This window comes from Aethalodelphis obliquidens, unplaced genomic scaffold (assembly GCF_003676395.1).
Source record: "Aethalodelphis obliquidens isolate GAN/ISIS:26980383/991018 unplaced genomic scaffold, ASM367639v1 scaffold19, whole genome shotgun sequence".
NCBI lineage: Eukaryota > Metazoa > Chordata > Mammalia > Artiodactyla > Delphinidae > Aethalodelphis > Aethalodelphis obliquidens.
The window spans coordinates 25203960-25224178 of NW_020837963.1; the positions used below are offsets into that span (position 1 = coordinate 25203960).

At 44.0% G+C, this 20219-nt stretch overlaps 1 protein-coding gene across 2 annotated transcripts in view; it reads right to left on the reverse strand.

The window, feature by feature from the left end:
• The window catches only part of FBXO15 (F-box protein 15), a 34666-nt gene that overhangs the window by 6134 nt on the left and 8313 nt on the right, over positions 1-20219 (reverse strand). Inside the window, exons 3-7 of one of the 2 annotated variants that reach the window (XM_027118757.1) lie at positions 18632-18874; positions 17854-18063; positions 14547-14673; positions 13297-13379; positions 12184-12326 (exon numbers count right to left, since the gene is read on the reverse strand). In XM_027118757.1, coding sequence (XP_026974558.1) covers positions 12184-12326; positions 13297-13379; positions 14547-14673; positions 17854-18063; positions 18632-18874 — 806 coding nt within the window. The remainder of the gene's footprint in view (positions 1-12183; positions 12327-13296; positions 13380-14546; positions 14674-17853; positions 18064-18631; positions 18875-20219) is intronic. The other variant, XM_027118756.1, reaches the window with a different exon arrangement.

Here is a 20219-nt window from a genome sequence, read left to right on the forward strand (position 1 = left end):
AAAAAAAAAAAAAAAAAAAAAAAAAAAGAGAGACGTCAGAATGGGAGCGAGAAGGAGGGACAGAAGGCTGCTGGACACATCCAGTCCCACTGACACGCACCAAGCCCACCCGGCAAACTGCACTGGGAAGAAGACCTACCCCTGGGTTTTTCAACATGAACCCTTCTTGCTAAGCCAGCTTTAGGCGAAGTTTTCTATGTAGAAAATTAGGTTCTAGGTAGCTTTCAAACAAAAAGTAACTTTCCCATCTATCCAGAAGTGTTGTTTTCTTTTAAAATAATTTTTGAATCAGAAAACGTGAATACATTTATAAGTGGAAGAGGAGCTGATGGAAAACTGGTTTGAAATAATGAACAGATAAGAGACCAAGGGCTAAATAAAGGTCCCGGAACAGGCAGGAGCAGGTATATTTAGGAATGGAAACTGGAAAATCTTTTGGCAAGACAGTGAGACATCTTTTTCTCTGAAACAGGAAAAATCAAGCCTACAAACAGACCGTGCCACCGTGGAGATGTGCTGGCAGGTGAGGGAGGACGACCAGTCTCAGCACGGCGGGTCGTGAGCCTTGAGAACGAGGAAGATGCGTGTGACTGTGTTTAAACAGCCTTTCTGCGAAATACAAGGCAGGACTAACAAGAGCTGATTAGAAGATTTCTGAGTAGCAACAAGGGATGAGTTGAAGTCTGACAGCCCCAGTGGACATGCGTTTGTGACTTCCTGCAAGGAACTGCCGGGCATTCACGAAGTTAGACTCTCAAACAGAGTCAAGAGTCCGGAAATGCAAAAGAGGAGGAAGAGGGCTCATCACATAAAGGTTTGAGGCGCCTCCTCACAGGTCCCATGTTACCGCCGGGGCTGGCTTCAGGGGCCACAACCTGTGTGGATACAAGGGACCCCTCCTGGTTTAATGTGCTGCTGTCAGCATTTTGAACTTAATAATTTTCTACCGAGGAGCGCCGCGGTTTCATTTTGCACGGGGTCCCACAAATCACATGGCCTCTTCTGCTTCAGGGCAAGGACCACTGACTCCCTGCGAGCACTGACATAAAACGTATGGAGATCAGCGTTCTCCTGCTCTGTGAACAGAATCTGTAATGCTGATTTTTCATAATGAGTCACCAAAAGTACAAAGCAGGAAAAAATGTACTAACAACCACTGATGAAGATGATCTGAAGAATTATCTGTTCTACGTTTTCTAGATAATCACCACCTAGAAAGTACTGTATTATTTCTAATGCCTTCCCGTTATCACAAATGCTTAGAGAGGATAATCTGACCTAGAAACATAGAAAGTAATTAGTAGCAAGGGAACAAAACAGGGAACAAAAAAGTGTCTATTTTTGGAATCACAAAAATAAAAATGGGATAACATGCTATGTATGAAAAGTATCTTAAACAAACACTAAAAACTTTAAAAGTAGAATTTCTTAAAGAGAGGTTATCTGGGCTAACCAGTGTCTGCTGCTCAAAAGTTGAACAACCCTACTTTTTTCATAGAATAAAAATAAGTTTCTCAGGTCCATAACTTCTTTCAAACCCCTCAATATTTTCTATTGTGTCTTACAGAATAAGGCACTGAATACTTATCATTTAATCAGTACTTTAATGAAAAGCATATTGCAGAATCTCTATAGGAGATAGAACAAATCTAACAACAGATAATGGAAACATAATCTAAACATATTCCTTCACAATGGCAGCACAAAAATGAGTTGAGAAAGGTGAAGGACCTACATAAGAAAACATTTCTCCTACGGGCAGAGAAGAAAACTTAAAGAAATGGAGAGATAGTCCAAAACCCTAAATAAAAACACATCAATTCCTTTCAAATTAATGTCCACATTCAATACAAATCTGATCAAAATCCAAATAAGACATTTAACATCTGGCCAGGTGACTATCAATTACATCTAAAAGAATAAGTGGATGGAAATAACTGAGAAATGCTGGATGAATGTTCACCAGTAAGAAATGTTACATCGGGGGAGGGACACATTTTCATAACACAGTTCACAAGTAAAGCTTGAACTGCCTTCCTGCCTGGTGGAGACACAGGGAGAAGGGGTGCCAATCCTCAGCAGAGAGAAAGAGTCCGAAGCGCAAAGGGCACAGGAAGCTGCAGCCTGCGTGTAATCTTTATGTTAATCAAAAGGAAGTGTGGGTTTAAAAAATGAAGAGAAATAATGTAAAGGAAACAGAGGTGAATATTCGCCTGATCTTGGCCAGTGAGTACTTTCTACGTGAAAAAATTTCGGAAGAAACAAGGAAGAAAGGACTGATTACGTACAATTAAAAACTTTGGAAGGATCCAAAGCAACATATACCAAATTAAAAGGCAAAAGACAAAATGGAGAAAACACTTGCAGCAAATATAACTCGTATAAATCTTGTAAACATTTAAGACAATGGAACCAATCAAACACAAACAGATGGAAATTCAATCAGGAGAGAAATGTAAAAACAAGACAACACTAGCACATGCCCACCTCCTGGAAGCACTCCTTACTTCCTCTCACTTCCTCACTTTAGTCCTCAGGGAACCTTACATGGAAGGTTCTCACGCTGCTGCACCATCACACACTTGTGACAGGTACTCCGGAATCTGGATCCTACGAAGACGCCCCTGAAATAGCCTACCAGATAGCTGCTACGGTAGCCATAAACTTCTGCTACAGTCAACAGGCTTTTTTAAATAGCCAACCTAACATTCAACATTTGCAAATTTAAAACAATCAGATGTCATTTGCACCTCTCAAATCATCAAATATTTTTCAAATTAATGCTCATGATAATAGTGCTATAATCATGAAAATGGAGACCTAAATGCCCAACAGAAGGAGACTGGGTCAATAAATCCTGATAAAACCAAACAATGGGTTGTCACACAACTTTTCAAAATCTAATTTTTCCAAAGAGTACTACTTAGTGACATAGGGAAAAAGCAAGCGCTGTTCACACAATGTGGTCCACAAATGTAAATACAGCTACAGATTTGAAAATGGACCAAAATATAAACAAGAGTTGTCCTTGGGTGACTTTCATTTGCTTCTTTAGAAGTGTTCATATATTCAGAATTTTCAAATCCCATAATAAGAAAAAGACATTAGTTTTTAAATGCATTTTTATAACAACTCAAATAAGTGACAGAAGCAGCATACCTTGTTACTTAAAAATTCTTTCCCACTACCAATCGTAAAACAGATAGCTAGTGGGAAGCAGCCGCATAGCACAGGGAGATCAGCTCGGTGCTTTGTGACCACCTAGAGGGGTGGGATAAGGAGGGTGGGAGGGAGGGAGACGCAAGAGGGAAGAGATATGGGAACATATGTATAACTGATTCACTTTGTTATAAAGCAGAAACTAACACACCATTGTAAAGCAATTATACTCCAATAAAGATGTAAAAAAAAAAAAAATTCTTTCCCTTTGCTTCTTTACCATCACTCTCCCTCTCAATACTGATAAAAAGACTACAATCTGCTGTACTATGTAAAACCTTTTTCCCTCAGCTTCTGAAAATTGGTAATAATTAGCCTGATACAAAGATCAAAAAATATGCATTCTTTCATACTTTGCACTGCTCATCATGCTCTTTTTCAAGCTCTATTAACACTTCAAAGACACAGCTGGACTACTTCCCGTCTGCTGAAGCTTCCACTGGGCTGCACCCATTCTCATCCTGAGACCGTCTATTCTTATATTCTTAGCAAGGCCTGCCTGCGAGGCTGGCCCTTGGCTGGTGTCTGGGGATGGATTCCAGGAATGCCCCCGCCTCACCATCCCTCACTGACAAGAGTGGGTCACCTGCCTGAACAGTCTGTACCAACAATGTGGTTCCTGCTGAATACCTTTCCACCTGGGAGTCTGGAGTTTGGGTGAGCCAGGCAGCAGGTGCCCATGTAACCAGCCCCAAAAAGAACCCTGGGTGCTGAGTCTCCAACACACTTCTCAGGTGGGCAGCATTTCGCAGGTGTCCTCATGACTCCTGTGTGACCGCACATCCTGGGAGTGGACCCTTGGAAGCCTGCACCTCCTTCCCCTAGACTTCACCCCTTGAGGCTTTTCCCCTCCACTGACTTTGCTCTGTACCCTCGGGCGGCAATAAATCTTAGCCATTAATAAAACCATACCTTGAGACCTGTGAGTCCTCCCAGCGGATCAATGAACCTCCCAGCAGATCCACTGGGTCTTGGGGACCCAATGCCAACAGTCTACCCACATTTGCAAAAGAACAGAGATCATAATGTGCACAGGAAAACCCACAATGCACTTTAAGAAGCTTACTTCAAGTTTCCATTTACAAATTATTTCTCTTATAAATCCAATTCAGGTAACAAAATATGTCTTCACTTAAACATCCTTTTAGTTTAATTTTAGTGGCAATACCCAAAGAAGCAGGTAGCAAACATGGACAGGCTCAGGAATCATGAACCTTCCTTTGAAAAAAAAAGGTAATACTGTTCCTTTTAAGAAAATTCTTAATGCAGCCATGACTCATCAAAGTGACAGAACACATGAAAATACAAACAGAAAACATCCCAGGTCCTTGGGGGGAGGAATATGACAAAGTTCCAAGGAGAAGCAGTCAAAGAACCTTTAGGGAAAGAAGAAAGGACCTGGATTCTCTGTATTCACCGTCAGCAGCGCTGAGAGGTAGGACATCCTCTCCCTGGACAGCGTCTGACTGAGGAGGATAATGTCTAGAGCTCGAGCTCTGCACTGGCAAACTGGAGGACCAGGCAGAGCCACCAGCACGGAGCCTGCTCTGACCTGAAAGGCAGACAAGGTGAACAGTACAGCAGGCATGGTGTCACCACGTGGGAGCCGAGCCCACCAGAGAAGTGTGGGAATTCACAGCCCAGAGGCGTTGGCTGTGGCCTCACAGCGCTGGCCAAGTGCAGGGTCCCAGGGTGCTCATCCCCCAAGGGTGAGCTCTGTGTCTCAGGGATCTCACTCCAGCTCCAAGAACCAACTAGGGTCTTCTGGTTTGATTTTAGTAACATGTATTGCAACTGCAACAATAAAAATCCAAAGAACCTGGTAGCACAGTACATGAGACAGAGTTAATAAAATAGAAGAGAGGGATATTTTATTCAGAGAAAATACTGTGACCGAGAGGCAGAGAGCATAAAATGGCCAGCACTCACTGAGTGCTTCACTGCGGCTGCCCTGCATGAATATAAACATGGCGTGAATCTTCTGATTATCTGTAGTCCCTGCATATGAACTGACTGCACAGTCATTTCTGGAGATCATTTTAGCCCATCGTAGGCAAATTATTCTACACAATGCATTCTATACTAAAACTCTAGAGAAATATATACATTTCCTCTAAAGGATGAAGGCATGCTCAGGTTTATAGACATATCATGGTACAACTAATTAAAATAGCTACGAATTGCTATAATCCAATATTTATCAGAATACCTGACAAGAGAATCTGGAACTGCAAAAGATGTGCACGGTACCTTGGGCAGCTGCTGCTTCAATGATCCCATGCTTTCTCAGTCACTGTAGTTTTACTGTGTGTTTAACATTTGGTAAGACCAGTAGCCCTCTTATTATTTTCAAAATTTAATCAAGACCTGGATGGTGGTCACACAGTTGTTTGCTTTATGATAATTTGTTTTATGCGTTTCTCCTTGTGTCATTTAACAATACAAAAAAAGTTTAACCACGCAGGTGGCTTCAGAGTTACGGGTAATGGTCTACTTCTTACACTGTGTGGCGGCTACACGGGTTTTTTAATTGCTTGTTTTTCTGTAGTCTAAACACACATCGGACAGAGAAAAGATGACACTACCTCACACTTAAAACTTTAAAACAAAAATTTTATCAACCATGCCATATTCATGTGTATTCGTAAATGGATTTTAGAGTCAACTTTTCAAGTTTCATAATAAATTCCCTTTGGGATTTTTTAATAGAACTGTAATGAATTTGTGGACTAAATTGGTACAGCCTCAGACGTTTTATTTAAAGATGGAATGCTGGAAGCAGTCCTGCGAAATGACCAAACTCAGGCTCTGTCCATCAATTACGTCATATTTAAAGTTGTACCTTTCCACTCCCTCCTAACTGGGTCTGGCCCACTCCCCATTAACCCGTCTGAGCGCCACCACTAGTCGCTTTACGCCGGCCCCGGCCCCCCTTGGCCTGCCCCTCCTCAGAGCCCTCCGGGAGCCCCCGGAGCCACCCTCCCCAGGGCCTGCGACCTGGCCCAGCAGGCTTCTCTGCACCCGTCATGGAGGGCAGGCGACACGCGTGAGACGTGCGCATCCGCCACCAGCACACCCCCTGCATCCCGCCAGCAACTGTCAATGCACGCACCAGACACACAGATGGGCCTGGTCCCCTCTCCTTCCTGCCACTCCCCATAGGCTGCCTCCTCAGAGCCAGGCGAGGATGCCCCCAGCTCTAGGGATGTGATGATAGAACATTTATCCTTGATGGGGTACAGTGCTGTCACCCCCTCCTGCAATGACATCGCTGGAATTTACTAAATATACTCCCTGGTACCACAAGACAGTTTCTCAAAAACTGTAGCAGGCGTTGGAGTCTGTACTCCGGTGAAATGTGACAACTCTGATGGCAACGGCGCCCCCTGCTGACCCTCATCGCAGAACTATACGCAGAGGAAGCACCTGAGTCTTGTGTGAAGTCTTAGGGTGAAAGTGTTCCTCACTGTGAAAACAACAGATGAAGGTGAATTATTCCCACAGAAGTTTCCTGTCCTCCTTCACTTTACCTGGCCTCCTGTGTGTCCTAACAACCATCTCACCTTCTCAGGAGTGTGTCAGCACTCCAGCAGAGAAGGGCCCCACCTGATACCTGTACAATGTCAACACCTTGAAAAGACAGAGTCACACACACAAGAAGATCCACTCTAAAAGCACATCACTGCAAAGTACGGTGGAGAGGAGACAGCGGCCAGGCTCAGGTGCAGATGGAGCTCCGCCATTCAAGAACTGGCCTACGGTCCACTCCAGCCGCCCTGTTAACAACACGGGAGAGATCACAGTGCCCAGTCCACAGGCTTGCCGTGGAGATTAATGCAAATATGAAACGTTCAGCAAGCACCTCTGATGAGTGCCCATCCGTGTTCTCTGTCACCATCGTCCTGTCCTCATCAGCATCACGGGCACAGCTTAGGCATGAGGGACACACACAAAGCTTCATCAACATGATGCTGTATTTGCTGAGAACGAGGAGAAGGGGAATCCTCTCCTCTGAAGTCCTAGCACCTGCCTAAGACAGACCTCAACCCAACCCCTGGAGAACAGAGATCGTGTCAGGTAGGAAATGCTGGAAGTGAAGGGCCCCTGAGGATGCAGGGCTGGAGCCCTGGAGAGCGAGAGAACAAGTTCTCTGCCAACACCAGCCCCAGGCACATGAGTTTGTGCCCTGGGTATAGATAGGGGGCATGTCAGCAGTCCCCTCGACAGTGTATACCGGGAGAAGGGATAGATTTCATCCTCTATTTTGAATATCAGGATAAAGGTAAATGGGTTAAAATACAGAGAAGATAATTTGGGCTCAGTGAAAGGCCAAATTTTCACACCTTCACAAAAGCGGGTGGGCTGTTCCCGGGCAGAGCAAATTCAAGCCCAGGAGGGGTCATTCTCTAGATCACCTCACCAGTCCTTCCTAACTCTGAGAGTCCAAGATTCTGGGCATAAAGACCACTGAAAAGGGCTTCCCTGGTGGCGCAGTGGTTGAGAGTCCCCCTGCCAATGCAGGGGACACGGGTTCGTGCCCCGGTCCGGGAAGATCCCACGTGCCGCGGAGCGGCTGGGCCCGTGAGCCATGGCCACTGAGCCTGCGCGTCCGGAGCCTGTGCTCCGCAACGGGAGAGGCCACAGCAGTGAGAGGCCCACGTACCGCAAAAAAAAAAAAAAAGAAAAGACCACTGAAGAAAACCTGAAAATTAAACAATCTAAGCAGTCAACTCAAAAAAGCTAGAAAAAGATCAAAATAAACCTAAAGAAAACAGATGATTTCTAGAAAATCATATAAATACTAAAACTGATTCAATTAAAAGTAGAAAACCTGATTATAACAGAATCAGAAACAGATTTAAAACATAAAAAATAAAGGAAAACTGTACCCTGAGTTTAAATGGAAAATGCTAAAAACCAAATAACTGAAACCAGTACCTTAAAAATAAGCATACATGTGACAAGAGAAGCTTATCTTAGGGATTCTAGGATGTTAACGAATAGAAGATACATTAATGAAATTCACTATAATGGTGTAAAGGAGAAAAAAAAATCATATCATCAACAGTTGCCCAAATGTATTTGATAACATTTAACAATTATTCCTGATTTTTTTCAAAAAATCCAACAAATCCAGGAATAGAAAGAAACTTCCTTAACTTGTAAGAACACATAACAAAAACCTGGAACAAACATACTTAGTAATAACGTATTTTATTAACTTAATTTCCCATTAAGTTGGTAATACCCTCACAAGAGGGGAATTTGCCAGTGTTCTTCAAAATTACATCTGCATTTACCCTGTGAGCTAACAACCCTACTTCTAAGCAAGCCTCCCAAAGACAAGCTGCCAAAACATGAAGCAATGTGTGAACAACGCTATTCTTTTTATATTCGCTATTCCACCACCTGTAACAGCAAAGACTGGAAACCACGGAAAAAGATATTAACAAACTACCTACCTATGGATGTTTTAAAAAGAGAGAATGAAAAAGATCTGTATCTCATTCTAAAGACTAATCTCCAGGGCTTCCCTGGTGGCGCAGTGGTTAAGAATCCGCCTGCCAATGCAGGGGACACGGGTTCGAGCCCTGGTCTGGGAAGATCCCACATGCCGCGGAGCAGCTAAGCTCGTGCGCCACAACTACTGAGCCTGCGCTCTAGAGCCCACGAGCCACAACTACTGAACCCTGCACGCCACAACTACTGAAACCCATGTGCCTAGAGCCCGTGCTCCACAAGAGAAGCCACTGCAATGAGAAGCCCGCGCGCCGCAACGAAGAGTAACCCCTGTTCGCCACAACTAGAAAAGCCCACACACAGCAACGAAGACCCAACACAGCCAAAAATAAATAAATAAATAAATAAACAAACAAACCAACATGCCCATTAAAAAAATAAATAAATAAAGACTAATCTCCAGAATAAATTATTAATTGGGAAAAAGGAAGGAACTTAAAAGGGAGTATAGTATGCCTCATTTAAAAAAACTGGAAGAAATATGAATATATTGATATACAGCATTATGTATTCAAAAAGAAACATTTAAAGAACAAACCTTAGCTAATATAAAGGGTTAACTTTGAGGGGAGGAAAGGAAGAGAAGTGAAGGGACAAGAGTAGAAGTAAATGTCTCTGAACTACATTGCTTTGTAACTTCAACTTTGGACCATATAAATGTTGTATGTAATTTTTAAATGTAAAAGTAGGAGCAAAGGAATCCTGAAAAAATAAAAAATCAACTGAAACAAATCACTCTAATTGTATATCAAAGAGATAGCATACCCACAGACAGAATTATTTTAGGTGACTTAACTTTTTCTAACATGACATATCTTAAACACATAAAGAACCACAAGGAAAATCTTAATTAAAATAACATTCAGTAGGTTATTACTAATAATTTCAGTACTGTTTTTGAAATTATTATATATTTTGATGTTGTTTGGCACAAAGACTTTGAGCAGAAGAAAAGAAATATAAGTGTATAATAAAAAAGGTTAATTAAAAACCCCAAGATCTTTAATTTAAATGAATGTATGATTTATTTCTACGTATTATAAAATCTACAAACCTCATAGCTCTGCCTACTGAAAACCCTAAAAGAAATGAAAACCCAAGAGTAACGTGCATCCCCAGGATGCAGATTATGGTCTCTAAATACCATAGTGTAGTGGGAACGAAAAGGAACCAGAGCTCCTAGGGAAAATGGGCAACTCCAGGTCTGGGTAGGAAACAGACAAAATGAGCCTGAGGTATCCTGTCCTGTTAGAACACAAGCAAGTTACCAAAGATGACCACACTCATATCAAAAGAACAGGAGATGAGATGAGATGACAGCACAATTTGAACATTACAGTAACAATAAAAATAATAATGACTTCAAGTGGACTAAAAAACATAACCTCTATTTTTTTAATCCATGAATTCATAATACCTCCCCCCCCCAAAAAACTTTCAAGTTATCTTCAAAGACTATTAGAGCATTAATCACTATGTTGTAAATTAATGAAGAATTAAGCATGTACCATGCCTTTCCTATATTAATTATATTTCGTGGTAATTAAAGTTGATAATAGAAAACTCTTTTTTATAAAAGAATGCTAATAACAGATGCAGAAGGAATGACAGAATTAGGGGATCATCATTTTACAATCTCTAATAAAATGATGGATATAAGTACCCATCATCTGGTAAACATTCATGGAGAAATTTACAATAGAAGAAGCAGGCTGAAAAATTCCTGAACCCACTGATCAACCTTAACCTATTTAATATTTAGGCAAATTGCTTGAAAGACGCAACATACCAAAGCTCACACAAGAAGAAATACATAACCTAAATAGCCATACATCTGTAAAAGAAATTGAAACTGTAGTTTAAAACCTTCCCACGAAGCAAGTTCCAGGCCCTGATGGCTACACAGGTGAGTTCCACCAACCACTTAAGAAATACTGCCAGTTGTACCCAAAATCCTCTGAAAAATTCGAGTGTTAGGAATACTTCCCAACTCATTCTATCAGAGCAGCAGTGGCCTGAGACCAAAACCACACAAAGACATCACAAAACAATTAGGAGATATAATATCAGAAATAACAAAGATGAAATACTTACTAACAATCTTAAGAAATGTGCAAAATTAGTATGAAGAAAATTCTGATACACTCCTACAAGACATAAAAGTACTTCTGAACAAACTGAAAGACAGTCCACATTTATGGATAGGATAAATCAATGACAAAGATGTCAGTCCACCCTCGGTTGACAGACACATTCGTCACAGCTCTACCAGAGGTGCCAGCAAGCACAGAAAAATCTAGAATCTTCCCGAGACAAATGCAAAGACGGCTCAGAGAAGAAAGGAGGCTATGAAAATGGCACAGAAGCCAGCCTGATGTGGATCCCACCGACCAAACTGGGGACTTCACAAAGAACAAACTTAGGTTCACAAAGAATAATGTCTGTAACTGATTATAAATTACTGAGTAAATAAAAACCGGAGAGTCCAAAGTGACACTAAACAAGAAAGACAGAGAGGAGAGAGTGCACTCAAAACCGTTTCCCACCACAGGAGGCGACAATTACATCACTTTCCTAATCTGAAAATTGGTGGTTACAAGAGAAAAGATGCAAGCGTTTACCCTGCCATTACAGGAATCCACCCAGTTGATGAAGGAAAGCTCTTTACAAAAGCTCAGCTAATAAATGTGGACACAATGACATAATTTTAAAACCACCATTTTCTAAACTCAAAAAAACTGATTTGGGCAAGGAGTATTAATGGATGTCAAATCCATTAGCTAAAAGAATTTTGGGAACAGGATATTCAGAAACGAAGTGCATAGTTTCCCCTGTAAAATATTCTTACGACAAATGTTAAACTTCAGTCTATGCAAGTTTCTACACCAAACTTCAAGGTCATGGGATACAGAGGAAAGAGAGCAAGAGGAACCAGTCAGAGAAACCAGAGCAGGGCACACTGCATTCCCACTTTTCCTCCTCTTGACTGGTGTCCCTTCTCTCCTCTGTCCGCCCCAGTCCGTGTCTCGGCTTCCGTGAGCGTGATAAACACGGTGCAGGACAGAGGGCTCGCTGCCTTTACTCTCATCCTGGACGGGCTCGACACTGGCCCTGCTGGCAAATCGACCAAACTCCTCTGAGAAAGAAGAGCAGAAGTTCGGGTGGGAGAGGGGGATGCGGTAGGGCAAAGCAATAAGTGCCAGGAGAAAGGCTGAACAGAGAATATTCCAGAAGGCAGAGCAGGGGTGACGGTGATGATGGAGACAGAGCCAGCAGCTGAGGAACTGCACAAGTCCTAGTGATCAGGGTCTGGGAGGACGGAGGGCCAGGACACGGTTAAGGGGCCAGCCAGGGGGCAATTCTTAACTCAGATATAAAACGTGGTTCCCTCGCCTCTCCAGCCTTGGAATTCCACTCTGAAACAAAAGACTCAGTGAGTGTTACCTTTGCTGGTGGAGAGGTTGCCAAATGTGCCACACAGGCAGAAAACTCCCCCGCTGTGCATATCAACGTGGAGTTGGTAGCCACTCAGTCCACACTCCGGGCTGTCATCCGAAAGGGGGCTATGAGGAGGCAGCTCGTAGGGGCTAAAAAGCAAAACAAAATGTACCTGTCAACACCAGAGGTAAAATGCTTGAATTGGAAATACTCTTTAAAAAACTAACACCCCTTCAAAGCACCAGCTCTCATCAACCCTCTACAGATTCCCAATCACATTCAGTGCCACAGACGCAGAAGAATGGCCCCCCGTTCCTTCTACCAACTTCCATAGAAACGGGCAGAAGCGTGTGTTCCCTGCGCATCCCCAGACCACCATGACAGAACGTGGTTCTGAAATCCACCCGGGGCAGCAGCTCCGCTCTGCTCCGCAGTGGTCTCGGCATCCAGGGGGCTGAATGCGCAGCAGGAAAATGCACCCAACAACAGACCTACAGCTCAGGGACTCCCCCGGAAGAAGACCCAAAGCCACAGTGAACGAGCTTTCATTCAGTAAGAAACGCGTTACTATATAACGTAACAAACTCAGAAGCACTGGGGAGCATTTCACGTTAAAAAAAAAAAAAAAAAAAAAAAGGCATATGGGAGTCTCAGGCCCAGGGGAAGGGTGAGAGGAGCAGTGAGCCAGAAAGCATGTCCCCCACCTGATGGCCCGAAGTCCATTAACAGACACACTGTCCCAACCAAGCAAAAACACATCTGCAGGTCAGGCCAAGTGGGCCACAGGTCTGCCTACCTTTCAAGACATGAAAATGCAAACTACTGCAGAGAACCTGCAGCACCTCAGTGCACTAGCATCTGGCAGTAATGAAGCTTCCCTGCCCTGTAAATCATACTCCACAAGGTGCGTCACCCTGAACCCAAGCAAATAAGGCAAACAGCTACTGACGGATAATCCAATGTTTCTAGCAACAGCTACATAATTTTGTCTGTTGGCTTCTGTCTAGTGACTAAAGACAGAATGTCTTTGTAGCTATTCTCAGGATATTAAGATGGTATCAACTCCGGATCCTTTATGCTGACTGTACAAAATTTAATACACCGCATACGAATACATACACAGCAGCCGAGCCTAACGTGCTCCTCTCCACAAGGTGATGGAAATGAAGATTTGCCATAACAAAAGCCAGTTCTTCCTCCCTCTGAAAAAGAATACATTTTTCAACTGAAATATTTTAATTTTTCATAAGGTCGTTGTGAAGATCGCAGCACATTCATCTTACAGATAGATGTGGTTTCTTACAATCTAAGATTCCTGCAGCGCCAATGCATTATCACTGTCTAATAAGACTTATCTGTCACATTGATAGCAGGACCACAATGCACCCAAATACACAGAGCATGCGGTACCGAAAGGATTAACACCCTAGTATTTATGAAACATCAAAGTGCTGTCTGACATATGATGCCTGTGGAAATACATTTTGTTAGTTCCAGGTTGTTTCAAAGTCTTTTCAAAGATAAAGAGAAGGCTGGTAAGAACTTCACAAGGTTAATCCCACACACACTCAGCAGCTGTGGCAGGACCTGTTTGACTTGGCAAACCCAGTGGGAGGGATTAGACTCCAAGTCCACTCGTCAGCAGGTCGGGCAGCAGGAGACAGGACAGGATGGCACAGGAGCCGACACCCGTTTCTCCCCGGGCACAGCTGCCCTGCCGGGGGAAGGTGACCCAGACGGCAGCCTGAAGCTGCCCTTCTCCAGTGGCCGATGGGACGATCGAGTCAACCAGAGTCCTGGCTTCCGCTCGGCCAACCCGGATGGACCAACTCAAGAGCCCAGAGCGAGCCAAGTGCTGCCTGGCCCCCAGTCACCTTGTACAGAGGGACTGAGGGAGAAAGACGACCCGACGGCAAGAGCGGGACGAGGGAAGAAAGGGTCCGGAGGCTGGCGTGGGGACCTGGGTTCTGCCTGGCCGTCGTGTACAGATGTGAGTGCTGTCCCCAGAGTCAACTTGGGAGCTGCCATCCTTACATGGCTCCAGGCGAGATGCATCTGAGGGCCCCAGGTTAAACGCACAGGAGACGCTCTGGCAGAGGAAGGGCGTGAAAGGAGCAGAAGGATGGAATGTGGACCAGCTGGAGGAGGAAGGGGAAAGTCCCAGGATGTTAAAGGGGTAACGTGAACCAAAGCACCCGGGCGGGAAGGGCTCGTGTGTCACAGGTGAGGGTAGAAAGGCAGACCCGCTGCAAAGGCGCAAGGGCCAGGCAGCGGGGAACATGAGGTCCGCAGTCGCTGAACATCTAAAGGACTTAACCCTTGACCCCATGCACGACGGAGCAAACATGGCAGGTACAGGCTGGGCTTACCTTCCAGAGCCCCACCACGAGGCCCGGGTGCAGGCAGAAGATCCGGATCAGCCTATCACAGCCAAGCATGGTGGACTCGGTTAAGTGACTCAGGTTGTACTTTGCAATTAAAGAATGCCACCGAGGTCTTTGAACATCATGCCAAAGAAAGGAGAGAGAGAAATGAGCTCTGGCTTCCCCCGTGTTGTCGATTCTCTGTGGCACACCTAAAAAGACTATTAAGAACATGCCAATCATGCACACATTGCTAATAAGGAGAAACAACTTGTATAAATAAAAGGCAAAATGGATAAGTCCAAATTTCTTACCGTCTATCTTATTCTCCCCACCCCCGCTCTTACTGTCAACTCTACGGCCCCGTCAGCAGTGAGCTGAAGAATCACACAGGTGAGGGAGAGGAAGAACTGTCTTCTATCCTCTTCCCCTCAAAACCCAGCACAACGCCACAATCAGCAATAGATTCTCAATGTATGGGATGCATAAGCAAAGATGAAATCCCTCAAATGACAGAAAAGTAGGGGGTCTAGTAGGCTGCCTGAAAGCAGGTTAACCTTCTAAAGTTATTATCAAGAATAGCTCAGAGACAGTGAAAACTGTAGCGTCGGAAAATAAATTTAAACCAAAATCATGAGTGTTTTCATGAAGGAGATAGAGCATGAACTGGATATTAGAATTAGTGTCTAAGACTAAGTAACTCAAATGTGTAAGAAAACACAACTCAGCTCTACTGTTCATGACACGTAAAATCAACAGAAGGAAGCATTCTATCTGCTCTATCACGGTAGGCGGAGATGTCTGTCATTCCCAGAGGCAATTCAGGAAACCCTGAGGGAGAGGCAATCTCAGTGGTCAATTAACACAGCTCAGCACCAGAGGAAAGTCTCCAAGGAGCTGGCGCCAAGGGTGCGCCTCCAGCACCTACGACACACACGCCAGCAGGTGACAGGTATTCAACTGTTCGTTAAGCAGAAGTTCAAAGCCAAGGCATTCCGCCGTGCACTGTCTCAAAGCAGAGGGGCCTGTAAGCGTGGAAACCAGATGCCTGGCTGCCAGACCATCCTGGCCCCTCACTCAGAGAGCTTCTCGCGCTGAGAGCTACACTGGTCAGGGAGAGGCGTTCGGTGAGCGTGCGCGTGAGGGAGAACCTAAAAATATGCTCAGCACGGGAGAGCACACTCGGGGGAAGCTGAACGCCAGGTTGGGAACCGGAGCTGAAACCTTAGCTTCCGCCCTACAGACTGCCTCAGCGTGACCTTCACCTGTGTCCAGGGAGACGGCCCCACCTTCGAGGGAGGGAAATGAAATGAGAGAACCTCCCCAGAGCGCATGGCGCAGCCACTGCTGTGACATCATCAGTGCGGCCACGAGGCGCCGGGGCTGGGAGAACAGCCCTCAATGTGCCCGAAGCCCACACCCTCAGACGCAAGGCTCCAGACCAGCTGGACAGACTCCACAGAGAACATGCTGGTCTCCCTTTGCCTTGGCCTCACAGGTCCGTCCTGGTGCAGAAACTAAGGCTGACGTCTACCCCACGTTTCTCAGAAGTTCGGGACGCAGGGCGTCACCTACAGAATGGAAGACGCTGGCCACAGTGACAGCGTAAAGTGTCCGACCGGGAAGGCACATATGACAGGGACACACAAACTGCAAATTACATAGATAAGGCTTTCACTGTTTTAAAAAAAAAAAGTCTCACGGAGGAAACAAGAAAGACCCAAATCAGAATCAGTGAGTCTCTCCTCTGCTGTCACACAGACGCGCAAAAGGACTTGTTTCCGCACAACGAAAGCATCTGCTCACAAACTTGCGATAAAAGTGTCAATCAAAAGAGATTCCTGAAAAACACTTTCAGGGTTTGTTCACCACTGTTTATCAAGTGCAGTCTGAAGTCCATTGAGTTTTAATGTATATAAATTAAATAAAATGAATTTTCCCAATGAATTTTGGCATTTCTGTCACTGTGCAGTATCTAGTATTCCTGACCTGGATGACAATTTCAGGAACACAGTATCTTTAACTGAGCTTTACAATTCAACACTATCCATTTATGAACGTTCATGATCATTTAATTGATGTCAACAATTCTGTCCTAATCCCTGTAAACAATATCTCATGATATCAAATAACATAGTGTTCAAACTAGTACAGAGGTTGCAGACTCATTCTCCAAATATAATTTCATGGTGCACAAAACCTAAAGACCGCATTAGAAAAATTCTGGGGTCCGTCATGATACCATATAGAATTTCAGAGATTTATGCAAATAAAGGTACCATTCAAATGTGTCTGTACGCAGGGGAACCAGGAAAGAAGGTGGTTCTTCTGTGGAGATGCAGACCCTAGAGCGAGATCTCAACACCTTCCATGGCAAGGGCTGGGAGAGAAGCCCGCGGTGGGGCTGCAGCTCACAAGGCGGTAAGAACAACGCCCACAGATGCCCTGCAAGGTCACAGGGGCCTGAAAGAGGGAAGGAGGCAGCCGGGGGCAGGAAACCAACACTGGAGAAGGAGAAGGCAGCTACCTTCGCGTTTCCATACATTTCATGTCAGGAGGTCAGGGTGCTATGTGTGCCACAGTCCAGCTTTTGGAAGAAAACGACTAGTGGTGAGAAAAGTGAGCATGGGAGAGTTCTTGGGAAAAGCAAAAGCCTGATGATGAGTATGAACCCAGGGCAAAGCCATCTCATGACAGAATAATAACAAGTACTCAGTAAGCATCAGCAATACGACACACACGCGTCTGATTTACGCATTTGATGATGAAGTGTTTCGCTCTTCTTCACAGCAGCCACGCATGCTGAACCCTACATCACGACTGTCATCACCCCATTTTACAGACGAGAAAAGAGAGGCACAGAAAAGTCACCTGCACAAGACTGCAAATCTAGCCAAGTTCAACACAGAAGTACATAAAAAAAAATTAATGACTTTATGATCTAGTGTTTAAACTATGATTACTGTATCCCTTACTAAAGAAGGAAAATATAATAGCTTTATATATCTTTGTGTTAACATGGTTAAAACTAAAAACTTCCAAAGGCCGGCCATCTGTCATCCGGGAAATTATTATGAGAATATCATTCCCTAAGTTATAGATAACCAAGGTATGAGGAGCCTAAGCTCAGGCTTAGTCATCAGTGTGAGAAACCCCTGCTTTTCCTATATGATAGTGATCCAGAATGAAGGGAAGGCCTTAAGATGCAATCAAGGTATATACACCACTGGTATTTTTTAATGACAAAAGGAAGGCCAACTGGCACTTACATATACGATGTCCTCACCCAGAGGTTCTGCTGATTAGTACTTACCCGTTTTTCATGGGGGTTTGAGACCGGTTCAGAAACACTGGCGTCACCCCACACAAATCTAAGGTCGACAGTGTGACAAGACGTGGCCAGTCTTTGCCATACCACATGGCCGTGACTGATGAATCATTGAAGGAAAGATCAACGTGCTCCAGGATGTGTTCTTTTCCACTATTTTCTTTCAATATAATTACCCAACCTAAACCAGATATTCTGAAGAAAGAAAAGCAAACAAAAATGTCTGCCTAGCAGCAAAAAAAAACACAAAAAACAAAAGAACTGCAGTCTACCACATGTCAACTCTAAAGCACCTGGTACCCTAAAGGCCAAAGCCAAAGTTCCTAGAACACGCTCGACATAAATTTTCAAGTCACAACAGTTCTCTCTTAGGACTTATCTCCTCACCTAACAAACACTCACGGAACAGCTGCTCTGTTCCAGGAACTGGTGATACACAGATAAAGAACACGAAGGGCTCTGCCCATGGAGGGATGCCTTGAATGAATCTCCTGCTTTACTACAGCTGACGACCAGGCTGCTTCTGCTTTTCATAAAACCTCTGAACCAAATATACGAATAGGAAAATACTATGTATTTTATAGATACACAAAAGCACAAAATATCCAACAGTCCCTCACAATACAAACCACACATCGGTCCCATATACACAATACTTGGAACTTACACCACCCTTCTTCTTTAAGGCGATGGCGCATCTCAGTGTTTAACGGCCCTCTCATGACCACCATGCGCCCACCCCCAAGAAGCCACGCCTGCCTACCTGAGGGCCTCTTTGGTCTTAACTGGGAGGCCTGTGTAAGGGTGGAGAGGTTTGAGAACCCGAGCTAGAGCTGCTTTTACAGACGCTATTTGTTTTGTAATATATTCTTTCTTCCAATATCCAGCTTCTTTATCCCCAGCTGACAGTGAGTTCATAGACACGGCTGTCTTCTCTACTGAATTAACTTTCCAATTAGATCGTTTAGGTGAAAAGGCAGTTGAGTAGATTCTGATCCAAATAAAGCTGGGGGAAGAGAGGAAATATGTTAACTGTCTAAGAGACACTGTAATGCACTTGTAATTGGAACGTATTAAATTAGAGACATGCAATCATTTTTAAATAGTCTATTTCCATGAACAAGTCAAGCTGAACACTTACAGTTGTTCATATGTTAAACTGAACTGTAGTGTGAGGTAAGCGTTTTAGATTCACCAACCCTAGAAACACATACTAACAGGAAAAGCTTGCTTCCCAGGGCTGAGTTACAGTGAGTGATCTCATATTATTTGGTACCATCCCTAATAAGAACTGCCGTCTTACACCAATAATTGAAGAGAAGATCAATTATAGAAAAAAGCAGGAAGTGTATACAATATGATTCCCTATCTTAAATGCATAAATGTTTTTGAAAAGAGCAGAAAGGAGTTTTAGATAGATAGATAGATAGACACAGATATATACACACACAGAGACATGTCAACAGTAACTGACATGTTTGTAATTGTATGTTCTTTTTCCTTTCTATATTTTAATTTTTCAACAATGAACATGGACTGCTTGCACAAAGAGGAAAGAAATAAAGATGATTAATGACAACTAACAGTGACAGTTCACGTTTTTGAGCACCAGGTGTTGAGCGCTGCTTCAGCACTTCGTATGCATTAACTCACTTCATCCCCCCCCAGCAAACCCATGAAGCTGCAACTACTACTGTCCCCACTGAACCGATGATGTGACTGAGGCCCAGATGCAAAGTGCCCTAGGCCAGATCTGTACGTAAGTGACAGAACTGCCACTGAATCCACGCAGCCTCAACCCCTGAATGTCACTGCCGCTTCAACAGCGCAAAGAAATGGGTTCAAACAACTGTATCCACATTCAGAGAGCCAATCAGCCACAACGCTGGAATTCGACTCCACACCCTTGGTTGGTTACAGTAACCATCCTAACACTCCTGTGATGAACCATTTTCACACACATTATCTCACTTAATTCACGGTCAGGGGAGCCTCAAGAGAATGAAAACGTCTTACGGAATTAAAATATTACATATATTGTTCCCCTTGATTCTTTATAAAACACAAAGTTCAAGTTTAGGATGCTTCTGACAGTCCCCAAACCCAAATACATTCATTTCTTGATCACAAAATGCTCCACCTTGTTAAAAAGCTAAAGCAGATCTAAGGACAAGAGCATATTTGTCTAATCTATCAGTCAAGCACAGAAGAACTTCCGTCAGGTTGTTCAGGACATAGGGCCAGTTTAATGTTTTGATAAACAGTGTTTCCCAGAGGGCTGGAAAATAACCCCCCACGTGATGACCCAGATCCAGCCTGATGCAGGCCTCCCTGTTACCCCACGCAGAGAC